Source organism: Buteo buteo, chromosome 11, assembly GCF_964188355.1.
Source record: "Buteo buteo chromosome 11, bButBut1.hap1.1, whole genome shotgun sequence".
Lineage (NCBI taxonomy): Eukaryota > Metazoa > Chordata > Aves > Accipitriformes > Accipitridae > Buteo > Buteo buteo.
The window spans coordinates 27535946-27561100 of NC_134181.1; the positions used below are offsets into that span (position 1 = coordinate 27535946).

Below are 25155 nucleotides of genomic sequence, written 5' to 3' on the forward strand. Positions count from 1 at the left end.
GTGTTATTTCAAGTACAAGATTTCCTTGATTTGAGTCTTCTACTTTCTTTAGCCACTGCCTTTACACCTAAATTCCTAGCACACCGGTCTTAGGCTTTCCTCATCCACTACTTTTACTAGTCTGTTTGAAAGCCTAACTAGCAGCATTTTAGTCAGCTAAATTGAACTCAACTCACCAGTTGTCTTCAGCATTCTGTTATTTGACCAAAAACCATCCCCAAGGGTTCTCCCACAAAGAGTTGTTAATATGTCCCAATGACAATGTGCAACTGAACTGACACTTCTATGTAGGGGGGAGTCATTATTAGAATTCATGTCAAAGTACATGATAAAAAGATTGCAGCTGGCCCTAGTTATATGTAAAGGTCATAGTTCAACCTGACTGTCCAAAATAACAATTTATTTTCTTACCAATGTGAATAGTTTTTCAAAGTGTACATAGAAAAAACTTTAAATAACCTAATGACTAATTAGGTATGCAGTTGTAAATGATGCTACACAACAGCAAAGAATAATCATGGACACATAAGGAATTATCGCATCTATCAATATATCAGATCCCTTGAACAGATTTATTCAGCTTTACTGAAGGGGAAGAAAAGACCTCAGTCTTTCCCAGAAGACTTTATCAGATAAATGTTTTTGTTGTCATACATACAGAAAGTTGGAGTCTGGACTATTTTGTACCAAGGCAAAAATTAAGTTCAGGAGTCTAAAGAACCTGTATGCAGGATATGTGGCTGAAAATCTTCCTCTCTGTCAGTACTGTCCAGAAGTACCTCTGTACCTTTTAGACTTAAAGAAAGAAGAAGTTATGTTTTAGACATTCCTAGCAATTTATGCTTGCCGTGTACTGTAATAACCAAAGTTATCTGAACTTCCTGGCCACTTTGGCATTTTTCTTGGTATACAAATCCAACGGGTTAAATATTCAATAGGTATTAGAGCAAAAATAATGATGACACTGAAGCTTAATAAGATTTATTTTTATGTGGTTTTTGAAAATATTTGATGACTTTTCACTCACTCTCTCTATTTTTCTCTTTCAGGAACCCTGATGGAGATGTCAGCCCCTGGTGCTACATTGCAGAGCATGAGGATGGAATATATTGGAAATACTGTGAGATTCCATCCTGCCGAAGTAAGAGCACTATGCAGTTTTTTAGGCCTGCATCTCTATTGAACAGGGATTGGCAGTTATACAACAATGGATAGTGAATTTCAAACACAAACTAGGATAAGGCAAATCAGTTTATTTTCATTTGCAGACTAAGCAGTATTTTAAACAGGTCTCTAGAGTTAATGACAAGCTTACTGAATCATTCCTCCATTGCTATCCTTCTCATCTCATCTCAGAATTACCAGATTATATTATTTACAAATAATACCAGACAGAGAATCACTAAAAACTTATGAAGTACTGCTAGTTTTTTGAATCCATAGAAATATGTAATTTATTTATTAAAATCTAGAGGACAAAAATGAATAGGAAATTATTAATTACTTCTTTTACAAGGTACATATGTGTCCATCATTTGCAATTAGCTTGTAAAATGGATGGCAGTAGTTCCATGTGTATAATACATCATGCACAGAATTGCTTGGAAGAAATAAAGACAGTATGAGAGGACATAGAGAAAACATGGCTATTTGTTTGGTATATGGGAGCTCTGGGCTAGAATTCTATCCTTGCAGGTGCATATACTTAGCATTGCTGTGAAACCACAAACTAGACTTTGTTCAATTTTTTTTAAACATATAATTCACAAGCTATTCACCTGAAGCTTCCTTCCAGTATTAAATATTTAATATTTTACTTAGCACTGCTGTGAAACCACAAACTGGACTTTGTTCGATTTTTTTTTAACATATAATTCACCAGCTATTCACCTGAAGCTTCCTTCCAGTATTAAATATTTTTAATGTATTATATATTATTTACCTTGTCCAAAATGTGGAGGTTTTGTCATGATTCATGTCAATGTGTTCCAAAATTTTCATTCCTGAACACTGCAGGATAAACTCCTAAAAATCACATTCTTTAAAATATGCCTAAATATTAAAAAGATATTCCAGTTTTGCTTGTTAACAAGCAACCATAACTACACATTTTATTAAGTCTAATCATTAATGCCTTTACTTGCTTTCCTAACTTCTGTGCAAGTACTCTCTTATTTCTAAGGGATAACTTATGTGCATACTGTTAAGCATCAGAGCAGTTGTCCTTACATAGGCATACTTTTGATTAGAAGAAATCCACAGTTTTCTTTCTTTATGAATGTGAGTGAGTGATTCACATCTTCAGCCTAGGCAAACAAATACATAAGTGTGACCTTAAGTCAGGTGACTTCTACCTAGACTTAAATACAGATAAAGGAGTTTACTTTAAATAACACAAAATCATTCAACGGTCTGATACTCATTGTTCAGAGGACATCTTACTCATTTTTCTAATATACCAGGTCTTATTTAGGAAACATGACCCTCCTAATTATGAAATTTATCTTGGTCTACAATGAAAGAATTTGCATTTTCTTTAAAGACCACAGATGTTAACAAATTCTCTGGATATGGCACCAGTAAAAAAGCTGAATGGCAAATTCTCTCCACTCCATTTGTTCTACACAAAGGATTCTTTTAAAACCAGCCTCACTCATTTTCTCTGTGGTGGGGAGCAGAGTATTTAAACTTGGACACTTACTTGCACAGATAATCCAGGCTTATATTTGCAAAATGTCCTTTTGACCAGTAGCAGCTGCTTCAAGCATTGCACTGAAACTGGATACCAGAAAAAGGAATTGCAGCAATTTAGAACAAACTGTACATTGCAAGCCTATCCAAGTCTTAATACAAACCTCATGGTTTATGAAACTGTGTAAGTATAAAATAACTTTTATTCTTTACCAGATTTTCTGTTTTCAGTAAGCATGATGCTAAATCACAGGACCATCAAAACCAACTTGTGAAGTGCATAAGTTTTGAGATGGAACAGGAAAAAATTGTGTAAAGAAATCCTATTTGAAATTTTTAGAGAAGTAAAAAAATTGTTTTATATAAGCTTCTTTTCCATAATTATATTTACTACTCAAAAAGGCGAGTATCTGGAGCATAATTTACCTATAAACTATACCCACATAATACCACTACAATACCAACAACATGAAGCATCTTGATTGCCTAGAGAGATTTGCATGCAATGATTCACTGTAACAATAATTAAGAATCTACAGTTAAGAATTTTTTATTACAATGATGATTTCACATGATTAAATCATGTGTCTCATTCACTAATATTTATATTTAACACCGTTTCATTCAGAAATGTGTTCTGGCATTCTGCAGACATGCTATACAGAATTTAGCAATGTTAGATGAGGATGGATGGGCATAATCACAGAAGACAGTGGTAGTTACCCCAGTAGGAGCTTAGTCTTTCCTTTTCTTCCTCTCCTCTTCTTAATGGCTTGTCTGCTAAGCAGACTGGAATGGGCATAAACAAAATAAAAGGCAAGAAGGCAGCACCGAGTCCTGAAAGAACATGTGCATCTCACATGGAGAATTCAGAACTGAATGCTTTAGATGGTTTGTTTGCAATGTTGCAGCTATTCCTGACTTTTTTGGTTGTCATGACCCAGACTGGACAGACCAGGGAGTCGTGTTTAATTCGAAATTCCCTCGGGCTAAATTAAGGTGAAACGACACCAAATGATCAGTTAAAGATTTTATTCATGACAGAAGCAAACTGAACTGGGGAGGTGTGGTAGTAGGTGGCAGGGTTTCTCACAACAGGAATTGGCATAAGACTACTTCTGCAAACTGTGTAACCATATACATCAATTCAGGGAATAAGGAGACCCCCCCCAAACTAGTCAGGTTAATGAACAGTTTGTGAGCCTTTAGGCTTGGGGGTCATTTGTGGAGTAACTTCTTCCCTGCAGACACTGCCATTGTTTGATCTTTGTATCAGAACAGCTTATCAGAACAGGGAGCTGCGCACCCTCCAGCATGCCCTCCCCCGCCTGTTGCTGATGTCTGAGCTGATGGGCTTTTCACCTTGGTTCCTTGCTGTGCAGGGTTTGTCTTTAAGCAGAACTTGCCCCACCACAATGTTTGAGACATTAACTCTTTCAGTCTCTCAAATTGGTGTCTTTGTTAAAGAGGTTAAGTTGAAATTCAAAAGAAGTAACAACTTACGCTCCCCAAAGGTCAAAGAAAGTCTTACTGTTCCACTTAATTGCATCTCCATATTTATGGCCCGCTTGAGTCTCTTACCATAAACAGATTTCATTACTGAAAACATATTTCCTGTGTGCATGTATGTCATGTAATAAATTTGACTGAAACATACTGCTGTATACTAGCATTGCAAAAAGCTAGGAGGCTTTTGAAGGACAGCTAGGTGAGCATAGCTGGAACATGGGTTTGAGCTCAAAAGCATGAATTCCATGTTTTAATATATGTACCTTAACATGTAATATGCAGAAGTTCTGGTGTTTGCCAGGACCTCATTATGTCAGATGCTGCTTAAAAGAAAAATAGCATGCTTGCACAAAAGAGATAGATAGCCTTTTAAGCACAAGAGAACAAATAGATACAAATGGGTGAAGACAAAGTAACAGTAAGACATCACTGATCAGCATGAACAGTCATCACAGAATATTGACTACCTCATTTTTGCCAAGCTTCTTTAGTAGGCTAAACATTAAGAGCAAATTAAGGCAAAAGAATATGTTGGGAATTTTTAAAGGTCAGAGTAACTAAACAGTCACTACCTATCTAGAAATACTTTTGATCCTTCATTGCTTTATATATATATGTACATACATATATATATAGTTTTATACATACACATAGGGTTGTAGGGTACCCTAGGTTGGAAAGCTGTCATCTAGTCCAGCCTCCTGCTCAAAGCAGGGCCAGCTCTGAGGTCAGACCAAGTTACTCAGTTTGTCAGATTAGACCAAGTTTATCCAGTCAGGCCGTGACAGCCTCCAGGGACGCAGAGTGCGCTCCCTCTCTGAGCCCTTGTTCCCGTGCTTGACTGCCAGCATGGTGAAAAAACATCTCATGTTTCAACTTAAGCTCCTTACCTCTTGTCCAAAATGCATCACTGTGAAGACCCTGGCTCCATCGTTGTGACAGCCTCCACGTCGGTGTTGCAAAGCTGCTAGGGAGTACCCCTGAGGCCTTCTCTTCTGCAGGCTGAACAAGCCCAAATCCCTCAGCCTCTTCTCAGAGGCTGCATCTCCTCTGAGCATCTTGGGTCTCTGCCAAACTCGCTCCAGTCAGTCAATGTCTTTCTTGCACTGGTGGCCCCAAAACTGGACATAGTAGTCTTGATGTGGTCCTAACAAGTGCTGAGTAGAGGAACAATCTAATACAGGCCTCTTGGCTGCCTTTGCTGCCCAGCACACTCCTGGCTCATGTTCAGCTCCTTCTCTATCAGGACCTCCAGGACCTTTTCTGCAGAGCTGCTCCACATACATAAATGTACACTGTCTTGTTTTAGCTTTATGTTGAGTGGCTCCCTATGCACACATCCTGATTCAGTTTAATATAGTGTGAATGAGGAGCATATTATTCTAACATACTAAAAATGTTGTTGAAAAAGCAGTAATTTGTGATCACCGTGGATCTGATATAAAAGCAGTGTTTGCTAATTAGTTCTTCTCCAACTCAGATTACAAACATCGCCCCTCTACTACGCCAATACTATGTACTCTGATAACCCTTCAGTAGCAACTCAGTGGTGTCTTAGGTTTAGGACCAGCCCATCAGTAGCCATGGGAAGAACTGGCTTATCAAAATCATATATGCAGGTACAGGAGTAATTTTTTTGTGTGTGTGTTGTCCCGGTTCAGAAGAGCATTTAGTCATATATTTGTTGTGGGACTACTAAAGTGCTTGTAGCTGAGCATATATCCTTGGGCTCATGTAGTTTGTTGATTTGATACCAAAGTAATTTGAAGAGCTGGGCACTGGCATGGAAATTACTGTTCACTGTTGGGCTAGACTGATGCTTCTCCTGTTTATTACCAATCAAATGACACTAATTTTGTTTGCTAGATAGATAACAAGGACGTTAAAATACTGCTGGGACACCGAAGAGACTAACTAGCTTTAGGATATACCCAAATGCTATGCTTGGTTTAGTTGCAAAATATAAGAAGTTTTCAAATTGCTCAGTCTGGTTTCTTAGCATGGAACATACTGAAGCACTAATCCTCTAGAGACAAGATTGAAGGGTCTCACTTTAAAAAAAAAAAAGTGTTTTTAGGAAATCCCAGGTGTTCTAGGAAAATGAGCTAGGTTAGTTAACTAGGAAGCTTTTTCAGGGCAGTGAAATCATGCACTGTACAAAAAATTCAGCTCGCTGAGAGTTATCTGCCCAGCTGTACTCAGCTGGGGTGGGGCTGCAAATGGGGATTTCCAAAGGTATGTTAAATCAGGCTGTAACTTGAAGTCTCAGTACTTACAAGCATGTTGCTGCAGGACATATCAAAGCCATAACTTCATGCAAGCATTTATAATTGAAATTGTATCATTCTGAGAAAAAAAAATTATTTTATGAACAATATTTGAAGCAACATTATCTAATTATTCAAAAAATATACATACTTGAATTTTCTTCCCAACTTCATTAGTTCTTCTTTATAATGCTAGAATCATCCTCCTTGAGAGTATAATCATATACATGCCAGTATATTTGCTGGTCACTAATAGATACACTAACCTTCTTCCTCAAAATAAGGAAGCTGCCATAGGCAACATAGCCTAAGTCTGGGAGCAAGTTCTCAGACAGACCTGTTAACTGTTCCAGATGTCAGGATGATTTTAACGGTAAGCTGACATCAGTTTACAAGCTCAGTATATAATATTCCGAAGGAATAGGGATGAGACCATCTTTGTTAGAATTAGAAAAATAGAAGTTCTGAATTCAAGGCATTATTTCAATGGCTGCTGCACATGGACATGTATAAGAAATCCCAGAAATGGGCCTTCCAGAATCCAGTGAAGAGATACTTTCAGGACTACTGTACAAGACTGCTCAGTACAAAAAGCATCATTGCATTCCTATTGTATTTATAGGAATATACATAGAATAATATAGAAGCAGTTTACTAACACACAGATTATCTGATAGAGAAAAGGGCGCCCTGTACAAGAGATGGCTAGTTCAAAAGGAGCCCCAAAAGGAGCCCCAAAACAGTTAATCCACATGTTATCAGGCATCAGAGGCTGCAAAGCCCCAAACCCAGCATTTCCCCCCTCAAAAAACCTATTGGTAAGTCAAAAACCTGAAACAGTGCTGTGCCACAAGATGTTAGGAAGAGAGAGTTCAGAGTTTACTGGGTACTGAAATAACAAATGACTGAGGAAGTAAAATTCTCATACAGTTCTCTGACCGCATCACATGTTATACAGAGCTGTGGAGGTTAGGTGGACAAAAAATAATCCTTGTCAATCTGGCACAGGGATAAAAATTATCTGACCACAGAGCTGGTAATAGATTTAATTCCAAGTATGTGAGCAGATAAGACAACTAGGCAAGGGATAATTTTATGTCAATAGCACAGCACTATATTGTACCCCACATCCTCTCTCTACTAGTCATGGCTAAATTGCAGTAGTTTGATGAAAAGTGCAAAAACAAAACAAAACGAAAAAAAACAAAAAAACAAAAACAGAGGACAAATTATGCACTGAAGGGGGAAAACTCTTTCTGACCTCCCATAGTGACCAAGGAGCCTTGAAACATTGTATTAATACAGTATAAATAGATGGTTCTTTAAAAAAGTAATATTGCTCATTTTGAGTCTGTTTGTACATACTATAAAATACGACACTTTGAATTCATATCAGAATTCAAGTTTTAAATATTAGGAAATTCCCCTATATAAGTATATAATCCCTCCCATAAAACTTGCCAAACTCCATCCTAAAACAGTTTAGTTTCCCTTCCTCAAATACCCTGTTTAGAAAACTTCCAGAATGTCATTGTTTTGAAGATCAGCCAGAAATCACGTTGTTTAATTTACATTGTTAGTTTATGCATGATCATAGTCAAAAAAAACCACAAAACCTCTGACCCCACTTAATGCCTTTTTTTTTTAATTGACTGTATCAGGAGAAATGAACCAGGTATTTATCTTGTCTATATTACTGCAGCTTACAGAAACCAACTACAGAGTATTGCAGGTATATTGCTAAGAAGATATGATGCTGTTTCACCACCTGTCATTTATCTCTGGGCATGTTTGGAAAATATGACAAGGATCTAGCATAGAGTAACATTTCCCATACTGTGAAATCAAGACAAGAACATATAGAGACCTGCTTAATAACCAGGTAGTGCATAAAGTGGTCTGTGTCTTGGGTGTTTCCAGGCACACCTTTGGAATGACTGTTGTCTGTTGTTCTTGCCAGTGCCGGGGAATCTAGGGTGTTACAAGGACCATGGAGAGCCACCTTTGACTGGCACCAGCGAGACCTCCAACAAACTTACTATCCAAACATGCATCAGTTCCTGCCGAAGTCAACAATTTAAGGTGATTTCTTTGACATACATTTACAAAATGTTTTCAGAGACAAAAGATGGCAATATACCTAGAGCTCTCTGTTATATTTCCCACCCCCCTTTTTTTTACTTTTAGGTGGTCTAAGGTCTCACTCCCACTCCAGGGCACCTAGCCCTCTCTCTGCATCCAGAGCAATCTGAGCAAACCAATTAATAATGCCAGGATGCCAGGAGAAAGTATGCTTGCTTACTGCAGTTATGAGTGATAGGGTGCCCTAACTGCCCTCCTCCGTTCCATCTTTCTCACTAATCTTAAGTAGCATCCTGACAGCTCAAACAAAAACAGTTTGTGGTGGGACCTCTGACCTCTGACTAATCATTCTTCTCCAAAACACACATATTCTGCTGCCAGCTTTCTTGCTCATACACCCTCTCGCTGTCACTCCTTTATATATTATCCCTCCCTTCCTTATGCATCTTTGTTGTCAAAGTTTGCAGGCATGGAATCAGGTTATGCTTGTTTCTGTGGAAATAATCCTGACTACTGGAGATACGGAGAGGCAGCCAGTACAGAATGCAACAGTGTTTGCTTTGGAGACCATACTCAGCCTTGCGGTGGGGATGGCAGAGTCATTCTTTTTGACAGTAAGTATTGAAACAGGCTCAGTTTTTCCCAAAGGAGAGGCCTCAAATATTCAGCAAGTTAGGAAAAAAGGGTTTAAATCCAATGAGAAGTGTTGCACACAAAACAGCAAAACACCTAAATTCAGTATAAAATAAAGCTGCTTGCCATTTCTGCATAAAATTCACATCCATTAATAATGTGAAATAGCTTTTCCAAGAAATGATGCCTGCTCAGGCAACTGACTCATGCTCCAGAGATTGTCTCTTACTTCCCCACAAATGGTACTAACTTGGCTATCACAGCCTGTCACAGAAAGACTCCTTCAGAACCGATCTTACCAGAGAGTAGATATATGATTAAGTGAGGCAACTCAAATAAGATTTCAATCTACACCAACTTGTTTTTGTTTATTAAACCAGACAAGACTTGCTATAACCCAGTTAACACAAAACAAAGTAGTGTAGTAGAATTGAGACAGAGGAGTGTACTGCAAAAGTACAAACAAGTTAGGTTGCTATTATGACCATCGCTGATTTCATAATTTCTTATACATAGAAATCCTCCTTTCTACTCTTAACTTTTCAGTATGCATACCAGTGCCAGCTGTGTAACCTCACAGGTTGATGGTATGAGTACCCAGTTGTCTGGCTGCAGTACAGGCTCCCAGTATAGCCAAGAGTACTGGAAAAATTCACAGTATGCACCATTGTTTCTTCTCAGATCTCAACTGCCCCTGATGTAGAAGCTAGCTTTTAAGTCGACTTACAAACTTTCTGGAACTAAAAGCGGCATCATCTTCCACCTTCTGAACGCACAACCAGACTTCCCATCTCCTTAATCTAAAACTCTGATTGCCAGCTAGTGAGACAGAAAGACATTTCAGTCGAGACAGGAATTAGTCTGCTCACTTCCAATTTTTCCCCAAGATTTGAAAAGAAGCACAGAATTGCATGTTGCTTTCAGTGCTGAGATAGCCTGTAGCTCCACACTGCAGCATCTTCTGGTTCCTTCTGCTCTTGGCCTCCCAAATCCTCCATGGGTAGAGACTTCCTTTGTAGCTTTCCTCTTCTGGAATGGCTGAGGGCTTAGCAAGATGTTACCCTGAGGACCTGCAGTGTCTTTTCTGGTAAACAGCAAGGGAGAGAGCGATGGCCAGGTAGAAGAGGTCATCCTAGTAACTGCCACCTATTTTCCTTTGCTGATGAGCAACACCTGCTCGCCTCATTCCTTTTTTCCAGATTGTCATATCTCCAGAACCTTCACCCCAATCCCTGTACACCACCACCACCCACCGACCCCCATTAACTTTATGTGTTTATGTGCTACTATCATGGCCTAAAGTGTAACATTCACAGCCACAACACAGAACTCTGCCAGCTCTAGAAGGAAATGAGAGAGGGAGAGCATTTCCATTCCATGTGGGGCAATGCTCTACTTTGTTAGGCATCTGTGGAGCAATAGTCATTGGCATTCTTAGTTAATATTGCTGGTTTGAAGAATATCTTGCAATTCAGTAATTGCAAACAGCACAGCCAAATATAACAGTACCTATAAGCCATTTACAAAGAGGAAATTTGATACCTCAATGACACATTTCAATTCTATCAATTTATTCTATTCTATCTATTCAACAATTATATCTATTTGATTAGATTACCAGCTCTGTTAGCATGGAGTAAATGCCAAACACAAATTCCTCTATGGGCCTTAGTACCTCTGCAGGGTCTTTCACCTTCTTTCTATTCTTCTTCTTTCATATTCTTTCAGTTCCTCTATAATGTGGCACTGAAGTGTTAGGTTTGCTCAGGCTATGATCAGGCCTTGCTCCAGAAAAAGAGAGAAATGTTTTCACGTGATCTTTCTGGCAGACATATGCTACTTCTTATTCTCATTCCTCCAGCTCCCTCTTAATTTGTATTTATTAAACCTCTTTCTCAGAGGCCTGTGAAAACTGAGACACTTCCAAACACTTCACTTCTTTTTTTCCATTCTCACAGGTCTCTATTACAGGGCTTTAATTAAGCTCTCAGAGAAAATAATTCTACTTTGATTCTTCAGTCCTTCAGCCTATGACATGGGGGCATAGTAACTCTGATCCAACCAGTTCTGTCATGAAATACATTGTTATATAATATATATAAAATATTGTGGTTTTAGGGGATATATAAAAATACATATATATATGCATATATACATATATACAATATATTTTTAAAATTATATATGTGTACATATAGATATGCATCAAGTCAGCTGGCTGGCATTTGAGTTTCTCTCTGGATTCATTGGTAAATAAGTTTGCACTGGGAATCTGGACAGTTGTCAAGAAAAACAAAGATTTACTGGGTGTGTACTTGTTTTGAATATAAAAGGTAGCACCAAATCTAAAAGATTTTCTTTAGACTTCATAACACGATCTTTTTCAATTTACTTAGTGAAGGTAAGGTCAAACAATATTTGGAGAAGGTCAAAAGACTGGATGCTTAAAAAGCACATATAAACGGCCACAAAGGTGATTCAGGAATTACAGCATCATTCATACAAGGAGAGGCTGAGAGATCCTGGTTTGTTTAGCCTTGAGATAAGAAGGCTCAGGGGGACCTTTTCAATTTGTATAAATAACTGATGGAAGGGTGTAAAGATGAAGCCAGACTCTCCTCAGTGTTATTTAGTGAAAAGAGGCAGCAGGCACAAACTGAAATACAGGAAAATCCATTTAAACATAAGGAAAAGCTTTTTTTATGGTGAGGGTGATACCAGAACATGTTGCCCAGAGAGGTTGTGGAGTCTCCATCCTTGGAGACTCAAAAAGCAACAAGACAATGTCTCCTGCTTTGAGCAGGGGGATTGGACTAGATAACCTCCAGGGGTCCCTTCCAACCTCAGCTATTTTGTGAAGCATTGTTTTTTTCAATTTGATAAGGCTGTGAAGGAACTTCAACAATTCAACAGTGAGAGTTACAGTCACTAATCCACTTGCCTGCCTGTCTGATGGGGATGGAGTAGAAGTCCCTGAATCAGTGATTTAGCTTTCATCCTGTTCCTGCAGGGATGTGGGAAAGGGTACATGGTTACATACAAGGACAAAGGATAGTTGCAGTATTCAAGATTGATGCATAGGTCACAGAGTAATGAGAGAGAATAAGTGTATCCCAAGCAAACACAACATAATAGCTGTGCTCCCAGTGCTGTGGAAGGTAAAGAATACCAATTTGAGAGATTGGTGCATCCTGCTGGGGTAGCAAGGCTGTACCTTCAAGTCACATTTGAGTATTAGAATCTACAGAGTGCTAAAGCTGTGCATAATGGATGTATAACCTCTTTTTTTTTTTTCAATTTTCTTCCTCTCCTCTTCTTTTCACAGCCCTTATTGGTGCCTGTGGAGGGAATTACACTTCTGCTACAGCTGTGATCTATTCCCCAGATTTTCCTGACACATATGGCACAGGCAAAGTCTGTTACTGGACCATACAAGTTCCAGGAGCATCTCGAATCCACTTCAGCTTTGCTCTTTTTGAAATCAAAGATGCTACAGATATGGTGGAATTGCTGGATGGCTATACCTATCACGTTCTAGCTCGTTTTAATGGCAAGAATCGGCCTCCCCACACCTTTAATATCTCTCTGGATTTTGTCATTTTGTACTTTTTCTCAGATGAAATCAATCAAGCCCAGGGATTTGCTATCAGATATAGAGGTAAGAGGCTAACTGCTGTTTCTACCTTTCAGTGAGCCATTAAAGCATTTAAATCACACAGGATATTTCTGAGGTGGCAAAAAAAGAGCAAATAATTTAACTCTCATGTCTACAGGTGTTTCACCTATCTTGTTGCCACTGCTCAGTGGGTAAAAGCTTCGCTAAACTTTCTCTCAATTTGGAACATTCCAGTCAGCTATGTCATAAACAGCAAAATTTAGATTTTTCAAAAATTCAATCCTATACATACCTGCCTGTCAAAACAGATTGGAAGATGACAAAGCTGAAACAAAACAAAACCCCAGTAGTCCCTCTGCATCTTAATTGATCTTGGCTATTTCCAACAGTCTATTCCACTCAGATCGAAAGTCATCAGGAGAAAACATTTTAGTCCTTGAGTTGTACCTACTGTTAGGATGAACAATTAGCTTCCAGAAAAATTCTGAGAACCCTGTAGGGTTTAGGTTTTATTTCCGCGGGGCCCGGACGATAGACCACCAATATGATGATTAAAGTCGCCAATTTATTGAGCTTAGCTGATCATTTTTATACAATTCTCTAAGTTGTTTAGAAACTCCGATTGGTTGCTGCATGCAAGCATTTGGTGTCCACGCGCACAAACATAAACGGTGATTGGTTACATCGGTACTGTCCACGCGCACAAACGTAAGATAAAGTTAGTTATACCCGCTCTGTACACGCGCATAAACATAGGACATAATTGGCCGTATTAATTAGAGCATGCAAGACTTGTCTTAGTCCAATTGGTCGAGATAAGCCCCTGAATTGAGGTTGTTTGTGCCAAGTTCCCTTTATCGTGGAATGTGCACCTGTGTTTTTTTTATTGGGATCTTTCTTCTTCTATCTTCTTGTTTATTCTGTTCAAGGCCTTCTAAAGGTGTCTGGAATGCTCTTGTGACCATGAGCTACTTTTAGGCCCAATAACTAAGTTCCCTATAACTGAACCCTACAAACCCCAACTTGGTGAAGTACAGGCTTTTTGTGGCATCAGACAAAATTTGATTATTGGAGTTCTCTTAAGTAAACCAGAGAGCAGCACATGTCTGTTTACAAGCATAAAATAAAGTCCAGTTACATCTGTTAAGAAATTGTTATTGTAATCATACTATTATGTTTTCAGCTGTGAAGGACAATGTGCATCAAAAGAAGATTCCAATGAATCAGACCCTTTCGGAGAAGATAAATGAACAAGCAAATCTAAGCATCAATGCAGCCCGGTCATCAAAGATACTTTATGTCATCACAACCAGCCCAAGTCATCCTAGTAGCTCCATGCCTGGTAATATTACAAGAAAATGTGGAAACAGGAAAAACATTTTGCCAAGGCACAACATAGTCTCACTATTTCCTTTGCCTCCTCCTCCACTTTATCTGATCCACTGTGCCTCTTACTAATAGATGAATTCTCACTAACTGCTGCTGTGATTACCTTTCAGGACTCACTTCTCAGCATAAATCAGTTAGAAGTAGTGTGAAGATGGTGAGTCCTTGAGAATGAAAGCACATCAGAATAAGATGTGAGTCACAGCAGCTTCCATACTAGAATCAGGTTCAGTCACCAGTGCATACCATAGAGGTGGCAAAAGGTGCTGAAAAAAGAGCAAGCTTTTGTAGAGTCTCGAAGAACCTGAATGCTGGATGCATCCCAGTTATCCCAATTCACAAAATCTATAGCAATAATACAAAGAGGGATAGACAAGGAAGAAGCAAGTTAATGGGTGCAGGGGAGAGGACACTGAGAACTGTCCTGTGTCTACAACTCACCTTCAAGACATCACTTCATTCAAGAAATTGTTGAGTTGTAAATAACTAAAGACTGGAAAGGCAGTCTTGGTGAATATCACTATTGGTCCCTCCTATCTTTAAACTGCCCTGGGCATTCACTTTTACATATTGTTGAAGCTGGGCCTTCAATCACACTATGGACACTCTCATAGTTCTGTAGTCCTGAAGCTGTCTGCATTCCAAACCTGAAGCATTTAAGGACGTGACTGCACATGAGCTGCATATACCCAAACTAGCTAGACTGCAGAACATGCCTAGGATTCTGGGCAGATATTCTGGCACTAGGCCCAGGCTAGTGCCCGAGTTACCACAGCTACATTTAAGCTGCCCAGTGTTAAACTAGCTTGGGCATACTGACCTAGATGAAACTGCACCCTTGGATTTTATGCAGTTATGAAAAAACTGTTAAAAGTCATCATGAACAGTCAATGCTTTGAGGAAGGGGCATTTGGTGGGAGGGAACTTATGCTTCCTTTTTTTGCTCCTTTGAGCTTCAGGACTTCTGGAGGTGATGTGCTTTATTCAGTTCAAATAATTCAAGGTCCTTGCAAGGCTGTTCAGCGTGCTAAGTATGTCAGTTACATTCTAGTGCCATCCCTTTTCTCATCTTGACATGTTGTAGCCTCCCTCTGCAAGATTATGGAAGTCCAAATGAAAAGGTGATCTAATCATTTAGAGATCAGCTCCCTTCAAGCCCCAGTCTCTTAAATAGCTCAAATGTTACAATGTGTAAAGCTGTTCTTTAAGTCCTGCCTGACTTGCTGGTACAACCAGAACTAAATTGAAATATAAAATACAATGACCAAGAGCCTTCAGTGTAAGGTAATAAAATAGCAGACCACAAATACTGATCATCTGTCTCAGTAGACTCTAGAAAGTAAAAAAAAACCCCATACTTAGTGATTACTTACATAACTACGGTTATAAAACTAGGCCATCTCCTTGCATAGAGTTACTACTGGTAGCATATATTCTAGTATGTTGTTTAGTTGCTTTTATCTTTTTCTGTGAGTGAGTTTTGATTCCTTTCCTAGATACTAATTTACTGGTATACGCTTTGGATTTTCCCAACTTTCAATTTCATAGGGAGCAGTCCTGCATGGGAAAAACCAATTCTAAGAGTTACACAGTTTCCATGAGTCTTTGCAGAACATACTTAAAGGTTTAAGGTATCTTCAAATTAGTTTTGAATAAAGCATCAGAAGGCTGTGTGTTTCTTTTGTGCAATATTCTTACTTTAAAAACTGTACATAAATGAATGTACTGAGAGCTCTTCCTCTCCCTCCCCTCCCCTCCCCTCCCCTCCCCTCCCCTCCCCTTCCCTCCCCTCCCCTCCCCTCCTCTCCTCTCCTCTCTTCTCCTCTCCCTCTCCCTCTCCCTCTCCCTCTCCCTCTCCCTCTCCCTCTCCCTCTCCCTCCCCCTCCCCCTCTCCCTCTCTTTTTTACAGAGTGGACAATATATAGTCTCACAGCACTGCTCATCCTAAGTATTACAGCCATAATAGCAAAGATATTTCTCCACATTACCATGAGGTGAGTATGGAGCAAAACTGTCCCTGGAGAACTGACATCTCAGCTGTGTACCAAACCTGGTACAATTCATTTCTCTCTTCTGATATTGTCAGATTAGTCATATGCAAAACCAAGTTACATGTTACATATTTGTATCCTCATAAAAGATACTAAATAAGCACATTTTTTAAACTTTTCCAGTCTGTTAGCATAGCACTTGCTGCTAGAACGTGTCTTTTGGCCTTGTTTTGACAAGATTTGTATTTTAAGGAATAAAAAGGTTTCTCATACTGAGTGATGTTATATAGCAAAGAGGAAAATGTAATCAGACATCTAGCACTGGGAAGAGGTCAAATTGTGATAATACTTTGTGGGAAAAAAATTAAAACCTTATCCCAGATCGGGGAACTGGGAAAAAAGTTAGATATAGGCTAGTTAATTCTTACTTTCTTTTACTGAAATACTGAAAATAGTTCAAAAAAGAATCACAAAAATGAAAACTGTAGTATGGTGTGACACTTAACCAGTATATTTTTTTTTGCCTATTAAAACCAACATTTTATTACTATAGTTCTCTACACTTATACTAAAAAGTAATTTTTATGTCCTCTAGATGGACACTGATTGAACGAAATGATGGGTGAGTTCTCAACAAATCATAAATGTTGAATATTGTATTTATGTACCACAAACAGGCTTAAATATACAAGGAAATTAATGTATATTAATAACAATTAGTAATAGAATATATACAGATTTCTTAGCTTAATGTCACTGCTTTCATTAGGGTAGCAACTATTCCAGCAACAGAATTTCTAACTCTTCATTTGGTCAAGAAACAACCAAAAACCTACATAACTGTGCAACAGGTAGAAAGAAAAGGTGTCACAGATGTAGTGGAAGCTGCTAGCATTACCAGTGTAGCAGTAATGCAGACATACTAATAACAGCAGCTTCCCAAGCACCTTAACACTTACAGTGAATGAACACTTGTTTCCTAGATCCCATCAGATACCATCTGCAACTGAAACAGAAGATTCCAATGAGGTTACTACTGCTGACGAGATCTGGAGTATATTTTACCAGCCATCCACATCGATATCCATCTTCAAGAAAAAGCTTCGAAGTCAACAAGATGATTGCAACCCACTAGTGGGAAACTGAGGTGTCTTTTATTTTACAAGAATCAATCTTCTTAAAATCCAGGTGACTTGGGAATAATCCTTTTTTTTCCTCCCAATCTCATACTTGTTTTCCAAAAAGACAATTTCTAAAGCCCTTTGGGGTGATTTTGCCTATCTGCTGTTCTCTTGGGTATACTAGTGACAACAGATTTAATTGTGGCAGTAGTTTTGAAGCATCTGGTGCTCATCAAATCTGTAGTGCTGTTAATTACTGCCTTTAAACAAATGCACTTGAAATACATGTAAAAACCTGTAAAATTCAAAATGTCCTGTACACCTGCCAAAAGTAATTGAACAAGTATCTGCAGGTTGAGGACTTCATTTATCCTGTTTTCCTGTATCACTGTATTATATCAGGATACTTTAGTCCCTTTATTCTCAAGGCTGAAGACAGAGGTAGCTACTGATAACCTGTTCAGCTGCCACAGCAAGCAGAGCTTATTGGCCTTAATGTAAACATGTCTAAATGGTACTGTACAGTAAAATGGGAGTCAAAGACTTTGAGAAACTATCAGCCTGGTTGCACAGTGCTCTGCTGTTTCTACATTTTCTGTTTCTACAAGCAGAGATGTACAAATAAAAATCAAATCAAATTCAGCAGGCAAATACTCTATGGAGTTTCAGTTGCAAATGTGAGTTTCGATGGAGTAATGCTCACCAGGTCAAGGTCCGCACGAACAATGAAGACTTTTAAACAACTATGTCTGACCCATCATTCACCAATAATTATAATAATTTTGTTCATATTCACAGTGATCCTTTAAAAAACTATTGTACTCCAGTCTGAAGTCCTGCATTCATTCTGGATGTAAGCTTAGGGCTTCTTAAAGGATTGTCCAAAGAAATTGTAAATCAACTGTATTTTTAAACAGTGAGGCTGACACAAATTCTTACTCTGAAGTTAAAGATATTGATCTCAGCAGCCTAAACTATTTACAAAGATGTAGCCTGCTATCAACACCCTAACTATGCCAGGCTGTGTATCTGAACACATATGCGACAGTTGCCTCCATACTTATCTGTGAGGAAAAAAAGTGTCTCCTTGCCTGCAAAATTAAAACTGAACTGCATTTTTAAGATTAATGCCCTTAATTGTTAAAGAACTAAAACATCAGTGGGGTTCTGATCTGTGGAATAATTTCTCTTTGACTGCAACAGACAGCATTAACTATTTTTTCTCTTTGGTAGAATATCTGTCCACCCACACTGCTCATACTTCTCATCCCGCTACCGCGGATTAACAGTGAGTCTTTCAGCCTCAGCAAGTCCAGACCAGCAAGATATTTAGGAAAAACTGACAATACAGAAGTCTGATAAATTAACTGGCAAAGTTTACTGCGTGAGCAGCTCCTCAGACTAAGTTAGAGGAAATTCAGTCAGAGCCATTAAAGTACAGTAATTCTGGTTAAGACAAAAGGAATAAATATCAGTTTAAACATATACCAATGGTCTGTGTATACCAGACCTGCAGTCAGAGAACAAATATTAAATACATCTGCAAAAGATAACTAATTAAGAAAATTGTCACTGAGTTTAAATTCATTATAATATCTGTCCTTCTGGTTTTAACATATAACTACCTCCCCTTCACGAGGTCTATAGATTTCCTTGAAAAAATAGGGCATCTAAGAATTAAACAATTAAATGTTGTGCCTTACTTGCCATCATAGATCTAGTCTTTTACCTGAATCAAATTCATTCCAGCTCCATTTATGTACCATACATGAGTGCCAGAGACAGCTGAACAATACCACCATAAATGCTTAACAGAGACAAGACTTTACTAAGCCAGCAATTACGGAATTGTTTATATCAAAAAATGGAATATCATGGGAACATCTAGTACTTTCTTGCATGAGCTACTGGAAAGAATACAGGAAAAGATAGTTACAGTATCACCTAAAATCAAGAGAGGACAAGTTGTAAAATACACTGGTTATCTCTTATATGTTATCAGGTTGGACCAAAACCATTATCTGTTTCAGACTCAACAAAAATTTTTAAATTGCCTTTTTAACAGTCATATTTTGCATCATGCTGTGTAGGGAAAGAGTCCACCTCACAGACGGAGGAGAAAGTCAGAGTGTAAAGCTAGATCCTTAAGAGTTCAGTTATGAGCACATTGTGATGAAGCTTTGTTTGCTTGCCTTGTCGAATGTTCTTGAGCAGTTAAATGCATACAGTCAAAGGGACATTTATAAAGCAGTTAGACAATGCTGATAAACTGAAAAAGCATCAGGAGCACCCCATGACTGATTTCTACCTACTGCAGAAGGAAAAAAATACAGAACTGTTAAGCTTCTCTTCTTCATTTCACTGTAAAATTAGAGAAAGTCCATTACAAACAACAACAACAACAAAGACTGATGCTACTAATGCAAATTCTAGAGAATTTAGAAACTGAGGGTTTGCATTGGTCCCTTAGGTCCTCAACTATTTTTTAAATAATAAAATTGTATTTCATGGGCCTTTCTTAGAGAATATTTATCCAATTTCTGTACAAAAGATCCATAAAACCAGCAGTTATAACAGATTAACTGGCCATCGCAACAATGAACATGACTAAGCATAAGGTATTGGACAGTGCACAGGTAAAAACACTGATAAAAGTGTAGAGGAAATTGTTATGTTCCACACAGATCTTTCAGATTGTCTGATTCTAGATACCTCTAATACTAGGAAACAGAGCAATAGATAGAAATGCATGGACAGGGTCCTTAAATAGCACTTCTTAATATACGGGCCAGCGACCATGAAAAGCAGGTAGATCTCTACTGTGGATTTTTTCGAAATGTGGTATGGTCACTCGCACTCCTAGTACAAACACTTCACTGGTATGGTGGTATATGGCCAACATATATGGTATCCATTAACATAGCACTTTATGATCTTTGCTATAAGGGTTTGGGAGAGAAAGAAGGGAAGTCTGACACGCACAACTGTTGTAATCCCCCATGATTCAGCATACAGAAACGCCCCTATAACACTAGCAGCTGAGTACTGACAGCTGGAGGGCACGGACACCTCAGGATGTTAGTGTTTACAGCATTTTCTTCAACAAATTGAAAATAACTGCAGAAGCAGCATTTGTTTGGAATTGTATCTGAATGGCTTTCTGACCTCCTACCTAGCAGTTCCCTCAACAGGCTGGACAGGCTGCAAATGTGACATTGGCCACAATTTCATAAGCAACTGTTCTGACAACAAAACCATCATGAGGAGCTGCCTCCTCATACGCACACATTCCAGCCCCTGCTCTGGCCCCTTCCTCACTCTGTTGTGTTGGTATGACCGGCTGTGTGGTGGTGCAATAAACTGATCAGGTTAAAAATTACCATTGCTTTTTCTTCCCTGAGTTACTTTTAACAGACATGAGTTCTCTGATCTTGTTTATTGGGTGGTTGCACAGAGAGGTGCGCTAACACAGCTAAGTGGACAATAAGTCATAGGAAAAAGACAGTTGTCTGCCCCAGAAGCAGGGGCAGTAAGTACTTATGCTGGCACTGCCACCGTAGCAGTTTGTGAGACTGCCTCCTTACTTTATGAAGCATGTCAGTTACAATAGCCGACAGTATACGTGGACCTCAGGTGGAAGGGGGTCAGCTGGACAAGTGGCTTCCCTAATTCAAAATCTACGTTTAAAACTAGTTTAGTTTGTTGACTACATGATTTTATATGTACTTTTGTCTTAATATTGTTATGTTGGGGGGAAATAGAGACTGTGTTATTTAAAAGTATGTGTGATATGTTATCATAGTAATATATATTTATATATGTATAGGAAATGCATTATTTAATACAGCATATTATGCTTGTATCTTGCTAACATTTTATGGGAAGAAAAGATGTTAGTTTACACTCTCGGAAAAATAAATTTTCTATACACTGTAACCATAGAAAAAAATCAAAGATAATTCATTGGTACATATGATAGAAGAGCTCTGAGAAGAGGGTAACTCAGACTCAGTTTTGTGGCAGAATAGATGCTGATGAAACAATTGCTTTAAGGTGCACTTCCCTCCTTTGAATCTCATTTCTAGCTTGTAATTGTATTAGGATATTCATCAGATTCTGCAAATTCATGTGCATATACTCTCAGGACCATTTTAACATCAGACATGTCATCTGCTTTTTCAATCAAGGATTAACATTGTCTTTTTTAGGGCTTGTTTCTGCCAGATTTTCTACAGCCAGTACAATGTTGAAGAGGTTTATCACATTGCTCATGCAGACAACCCACTGATATTGCAGAATTATAGTCTCTGTACTCCAGGCTCCCCTGGCAATAGTATAAGTGGGAGATTTTTACTGATAGCCTTGGAAACTGTACTGAATCTGCAGCCTGTATGACTACAGGCCAAACACATCAACAGACACGTGGCTGCCACTGAATGAGCATGACTAGCTATTCCAGTTTCATCTTCTGCTTAATAAGCCTTCTCAGGCAGTGGGAAGGACTGCCAACAGATTCTGCCTAGTGCACCACTTTGCCTAAAGGAAGGGTGAACTACAAAAACAACTCCTGACAAATACTTGTCCAACTTGTTCATAATAACTTGCAGCAATGATATTTCACAATTTTCCAATGAAATAGAGCCCAGTGATAGTTTCACCTGAATATTTTTCTAGACATTTATGAACAACCTTATCATTCTGCTACCTTGAGATCTTGAGAGTGAAAAATATAATTGCCTTCAGATCATACAATTTTTTCCATAACAATACACCACCCGACACACATACATTTCACGCAACTCATATGTTCTCAACTTCACTAAGCACCTGTGCTTTGGGATGAAATTTGGCATTCTGAATTTCAGTCTCAAGACAGCTTACTGTAAATCCAAAGGCTATCACATGAACCAAATAAGACTCACAAGAAAACAGAATAAATCAAACTTGAAATGACTCACCACTGAAATATGTACTGTGTTTATACGTGGTCATCCTGCATTCAGCAAATGTCTGTAAGTAGTAATTATAAAAAAAATAAATATAGTGAATTTCTGCAGGAGGAGTTCAGCTAGTATCGCTGAAGTGTAGACAAGCATTGAATTAAGGAGGCAGAAGCTGCTGCAGTTCACCAGCAGATTACAGCAGGATTGGAGGTTAGGCAATATTTCAGCTGAAAATGCTGAGAATGATTACATATGGAAAATATGTTATCACCGAGAACCAATTTCTGAGGTAACAGCAAACTGAAATTTTCAGCTTACATGTCCTCACACAGTTAGAAATAACTATAACAATTCTTTCAGTGTTTTCTGTACAAATTGCAGCAACACATAATGCTGTTTCCACTTTCTTGCGAGATTCATCTTTTCTTTCATGAATTCCTCCTTTTGACTAAAATAATGCTACACTCTCTGAAAGAAATCTTAAGCTACGTTTTATGAAAATGTCTGAATACCAGTGTCATATACAAAACTGTCTCCAGCTTTTCATGTCAGGAGTCAAACTCATTTTCTTTTAGACACACTACTGTCACAGGGGATTGGCCTCCCCTTACACAGGGGAGGTTACTTTGCTCTCCTTTCTTGCCATTCAGGTCACGAGACTTCTCTTACACTTCTGTTTATTCTGGGAACTGTTGCGCTTTTTTTGTTGTTTCCTAAGCAACAGTTTCATTCCCCATGAGGCAAATGTATTCTTTATTCTGAAAGAGACACTTTGCTATGAAGCGTTTAATTCACAGGAGCACTGCGCTTCCATTGCAAGATAAAATATCTGGTTTCAGGTATGCTGTCTTCTCCCTGGACAAAGACTTAGGCCAGGCTGGCTTCACACAGTATGAACACGACTATCCTTTTAAGGACACTTTTCTCTTCACACTACCCAAGTAACAACCAGTGCTACCTAACAGCTGTCACTGGATTTGACAGATGCACCCAATATTGCTCCAGCAAAAATGAGATAGTGTTACAGAAACAACAAGTGTTACTGTAATGCACAATCTCATTAAGAATAGTCTGATCCTGCTTTTCTTGTTTTACCATATGGAGGTTCCATGCAGGTTTATGTTGTCCACAGGACTCTTGCTTTGCCACAAATTTGTTCCTTAAGTATTGAACCTCAACAGTGAAAAGAACCCCCCCCGCCAAATACCAAAATATTCATTTTTGATAGAAAATGTTTACATTTAATCATTAAAAAAAAGCGCCACAACGAAGAAGAGACAGAATACCACACACACACAAAACTAAGCACCACATTCAAGTTCAGCCAACAACTGTCTTTCTCAAAGAGACAGACTATGGGCTCACTGATTATTTTGTGGGACAGCAAGGGTAAAGGTATGTCCTGTTCTTAAAAGCACAGTCACCTCACGGTTTTCTTCAGAACAAGAAATGAGAAAACAAAACACCAGTCAGCAATAGAAAACAGTGGGGGTGGAGGGAGGGAGGGAGGAGGAAGGAGACTCAGATGTGACTCATGACCATAGGCATATCAGCCAAATACATAACGCCAAGTTTTATGCTATTTTTAAGAACAATCGTTCAGTGAACTAATTTGCAACTAAAATGCATATCTATAGTCATTGGCAATTGCCAAGATTCTGTTCACCAAGCAGAAAAAGGGCACGTACTTTGATTGGGAAGCACTTGCTGGTGCTGCTTCACTCCCTCCTGCCTGTTGCTCTTCCATTATTGTGCCTGTCTTCTCATACAGACTGGGCTTTCCCACAGTACCCGAGATGAGGATAATAACTGGTCCTCATTCTAGAAATTGTCCCATGCAAAAAGATACTCTTCAGTTCAACAGTCCGTCATACCAAACACAGAGTTTTCACATACGAAACAGGGTTGGAGAGAAGTAAGGCTCATTTCTTGGCTGAATTCTGAGGTGTCTGAATTACAGTGCACATGAACATGGATGAGAGGAGGGGAAGGTCCAGGGGATTACCAAGGGAAAATCTTTGGGAGAAGGAAGAAACTGGAGGAGACTGGAAAACATTTTTTGTGTGTGTGTATCACTGGATGGGAAATAAATAAGGTATGGAGGCAAACTGTTTACACACTAACATATAAACATATATTACATAAATACATATGTACACACACACGCGCGCGTGCAGGTTGCTATCCACATACCTCCAAGCCCCTCTCTTTTGCCGTCTGCGTAAAGATCTTTGGTCAAATTATGCCCTCTGATGACAAAAAGAGAGTAGCACAGCACTGATTTTCACTTCAGTGGGACCAGTGATTTCATGATCCAGGGTAAGGACTTGGATCTAGCGTGACTACTCAAGCTATGATTTACCCAGCTGCGTCCACACACATCATGCTGGCTCAGGTCTCGAAACAGTTTCGTTTCAGGATAATAAATTATTTTTATCCAAAATCAAACCAGAATTAAGTTCCCCTACTACAAGGAACAGGCAGGTTCCAAACATAAATGAGGATGCCTTCCAGCTGATGTGTCACTCCTCATGTGCCTGGAAGTTTCAGTGGCTTATAAGACACCCCCCTGCCCTGCTTCAAATAATCTGCATACTATAAAAAAGCCCAAGTGCTGTCCTATTGGTTATGGACTGCCACACTGCAGCCTGAGCTTCACTGCATTTCCTTCCCTGTTTCCCCTGGCAGACCTCTTCACCCCATCTCTTCCACAGCATACTCTGGAGCTCTACTTTCCTAAAGTTTCACTTTTCCTTCTTTGCCTTCCTTCCTACATAATCTTTGTTTTCCTGCAATGAATATATCTAGCTTCCCCCCTTAACAGCAACACCAGCCAGGTGTGACCAGGGACACTGAAGCAACAGGCAGCCCTCCCGTAACACAGACCCTGGGTGAGACGTCCTGGGAACAGTATTA

At 38.9% G+C, this 25155-nt stretch overlaps 1 protein-coding gene across 3 annotated transcripts in view; it reads left to right on the forward strand.

Moving 5' to 3' along the window:
* The window catches only part of KREMEN1 (kringle containing transmembrane protein 1), a 37489-nt gene extending 15018 nt beyond the window's left edge, over positions 1–22471 (forward strand). Inside the window, exons 2-9 of one of the 3 annotated variants that reach the window (XM_075041094.1) lie at positions 1050–1141; positions 8428–8549; positions 9010–9163; positions 12508–12840; positions 13982–14140; positions 16094–16178; positions 17159–17363; positions 18530–22470. In XM_075041094.1, coding sequence (XP_074897195.1) covers positions 1050–1141; positions 8428–8549; positions 9010–9163; positions 12508–12840; positions 13982–14140; positions 16094–16178; positions 17159–17321 — 1108 coding nt within the window. In that variant the 3' untranslated portion in view covers positions 17322–17363; positions 18530–22470. Of the gene's footprint in view, positions 1–1049; positions 1142–8427; positions 8550–9009; positions 9164–12507; positions 12841–13981; positions 14141–16093; positions 16179–17158 lie in introns of all 3 variants that reach the window. The other 2 variants (XM_075041093.1, XM_075041095.1) reach the window with 2 other exon arrangements.
* The last annotated feature ends 2684 nt before the right edge of the window (positions 22472–25155 follow it).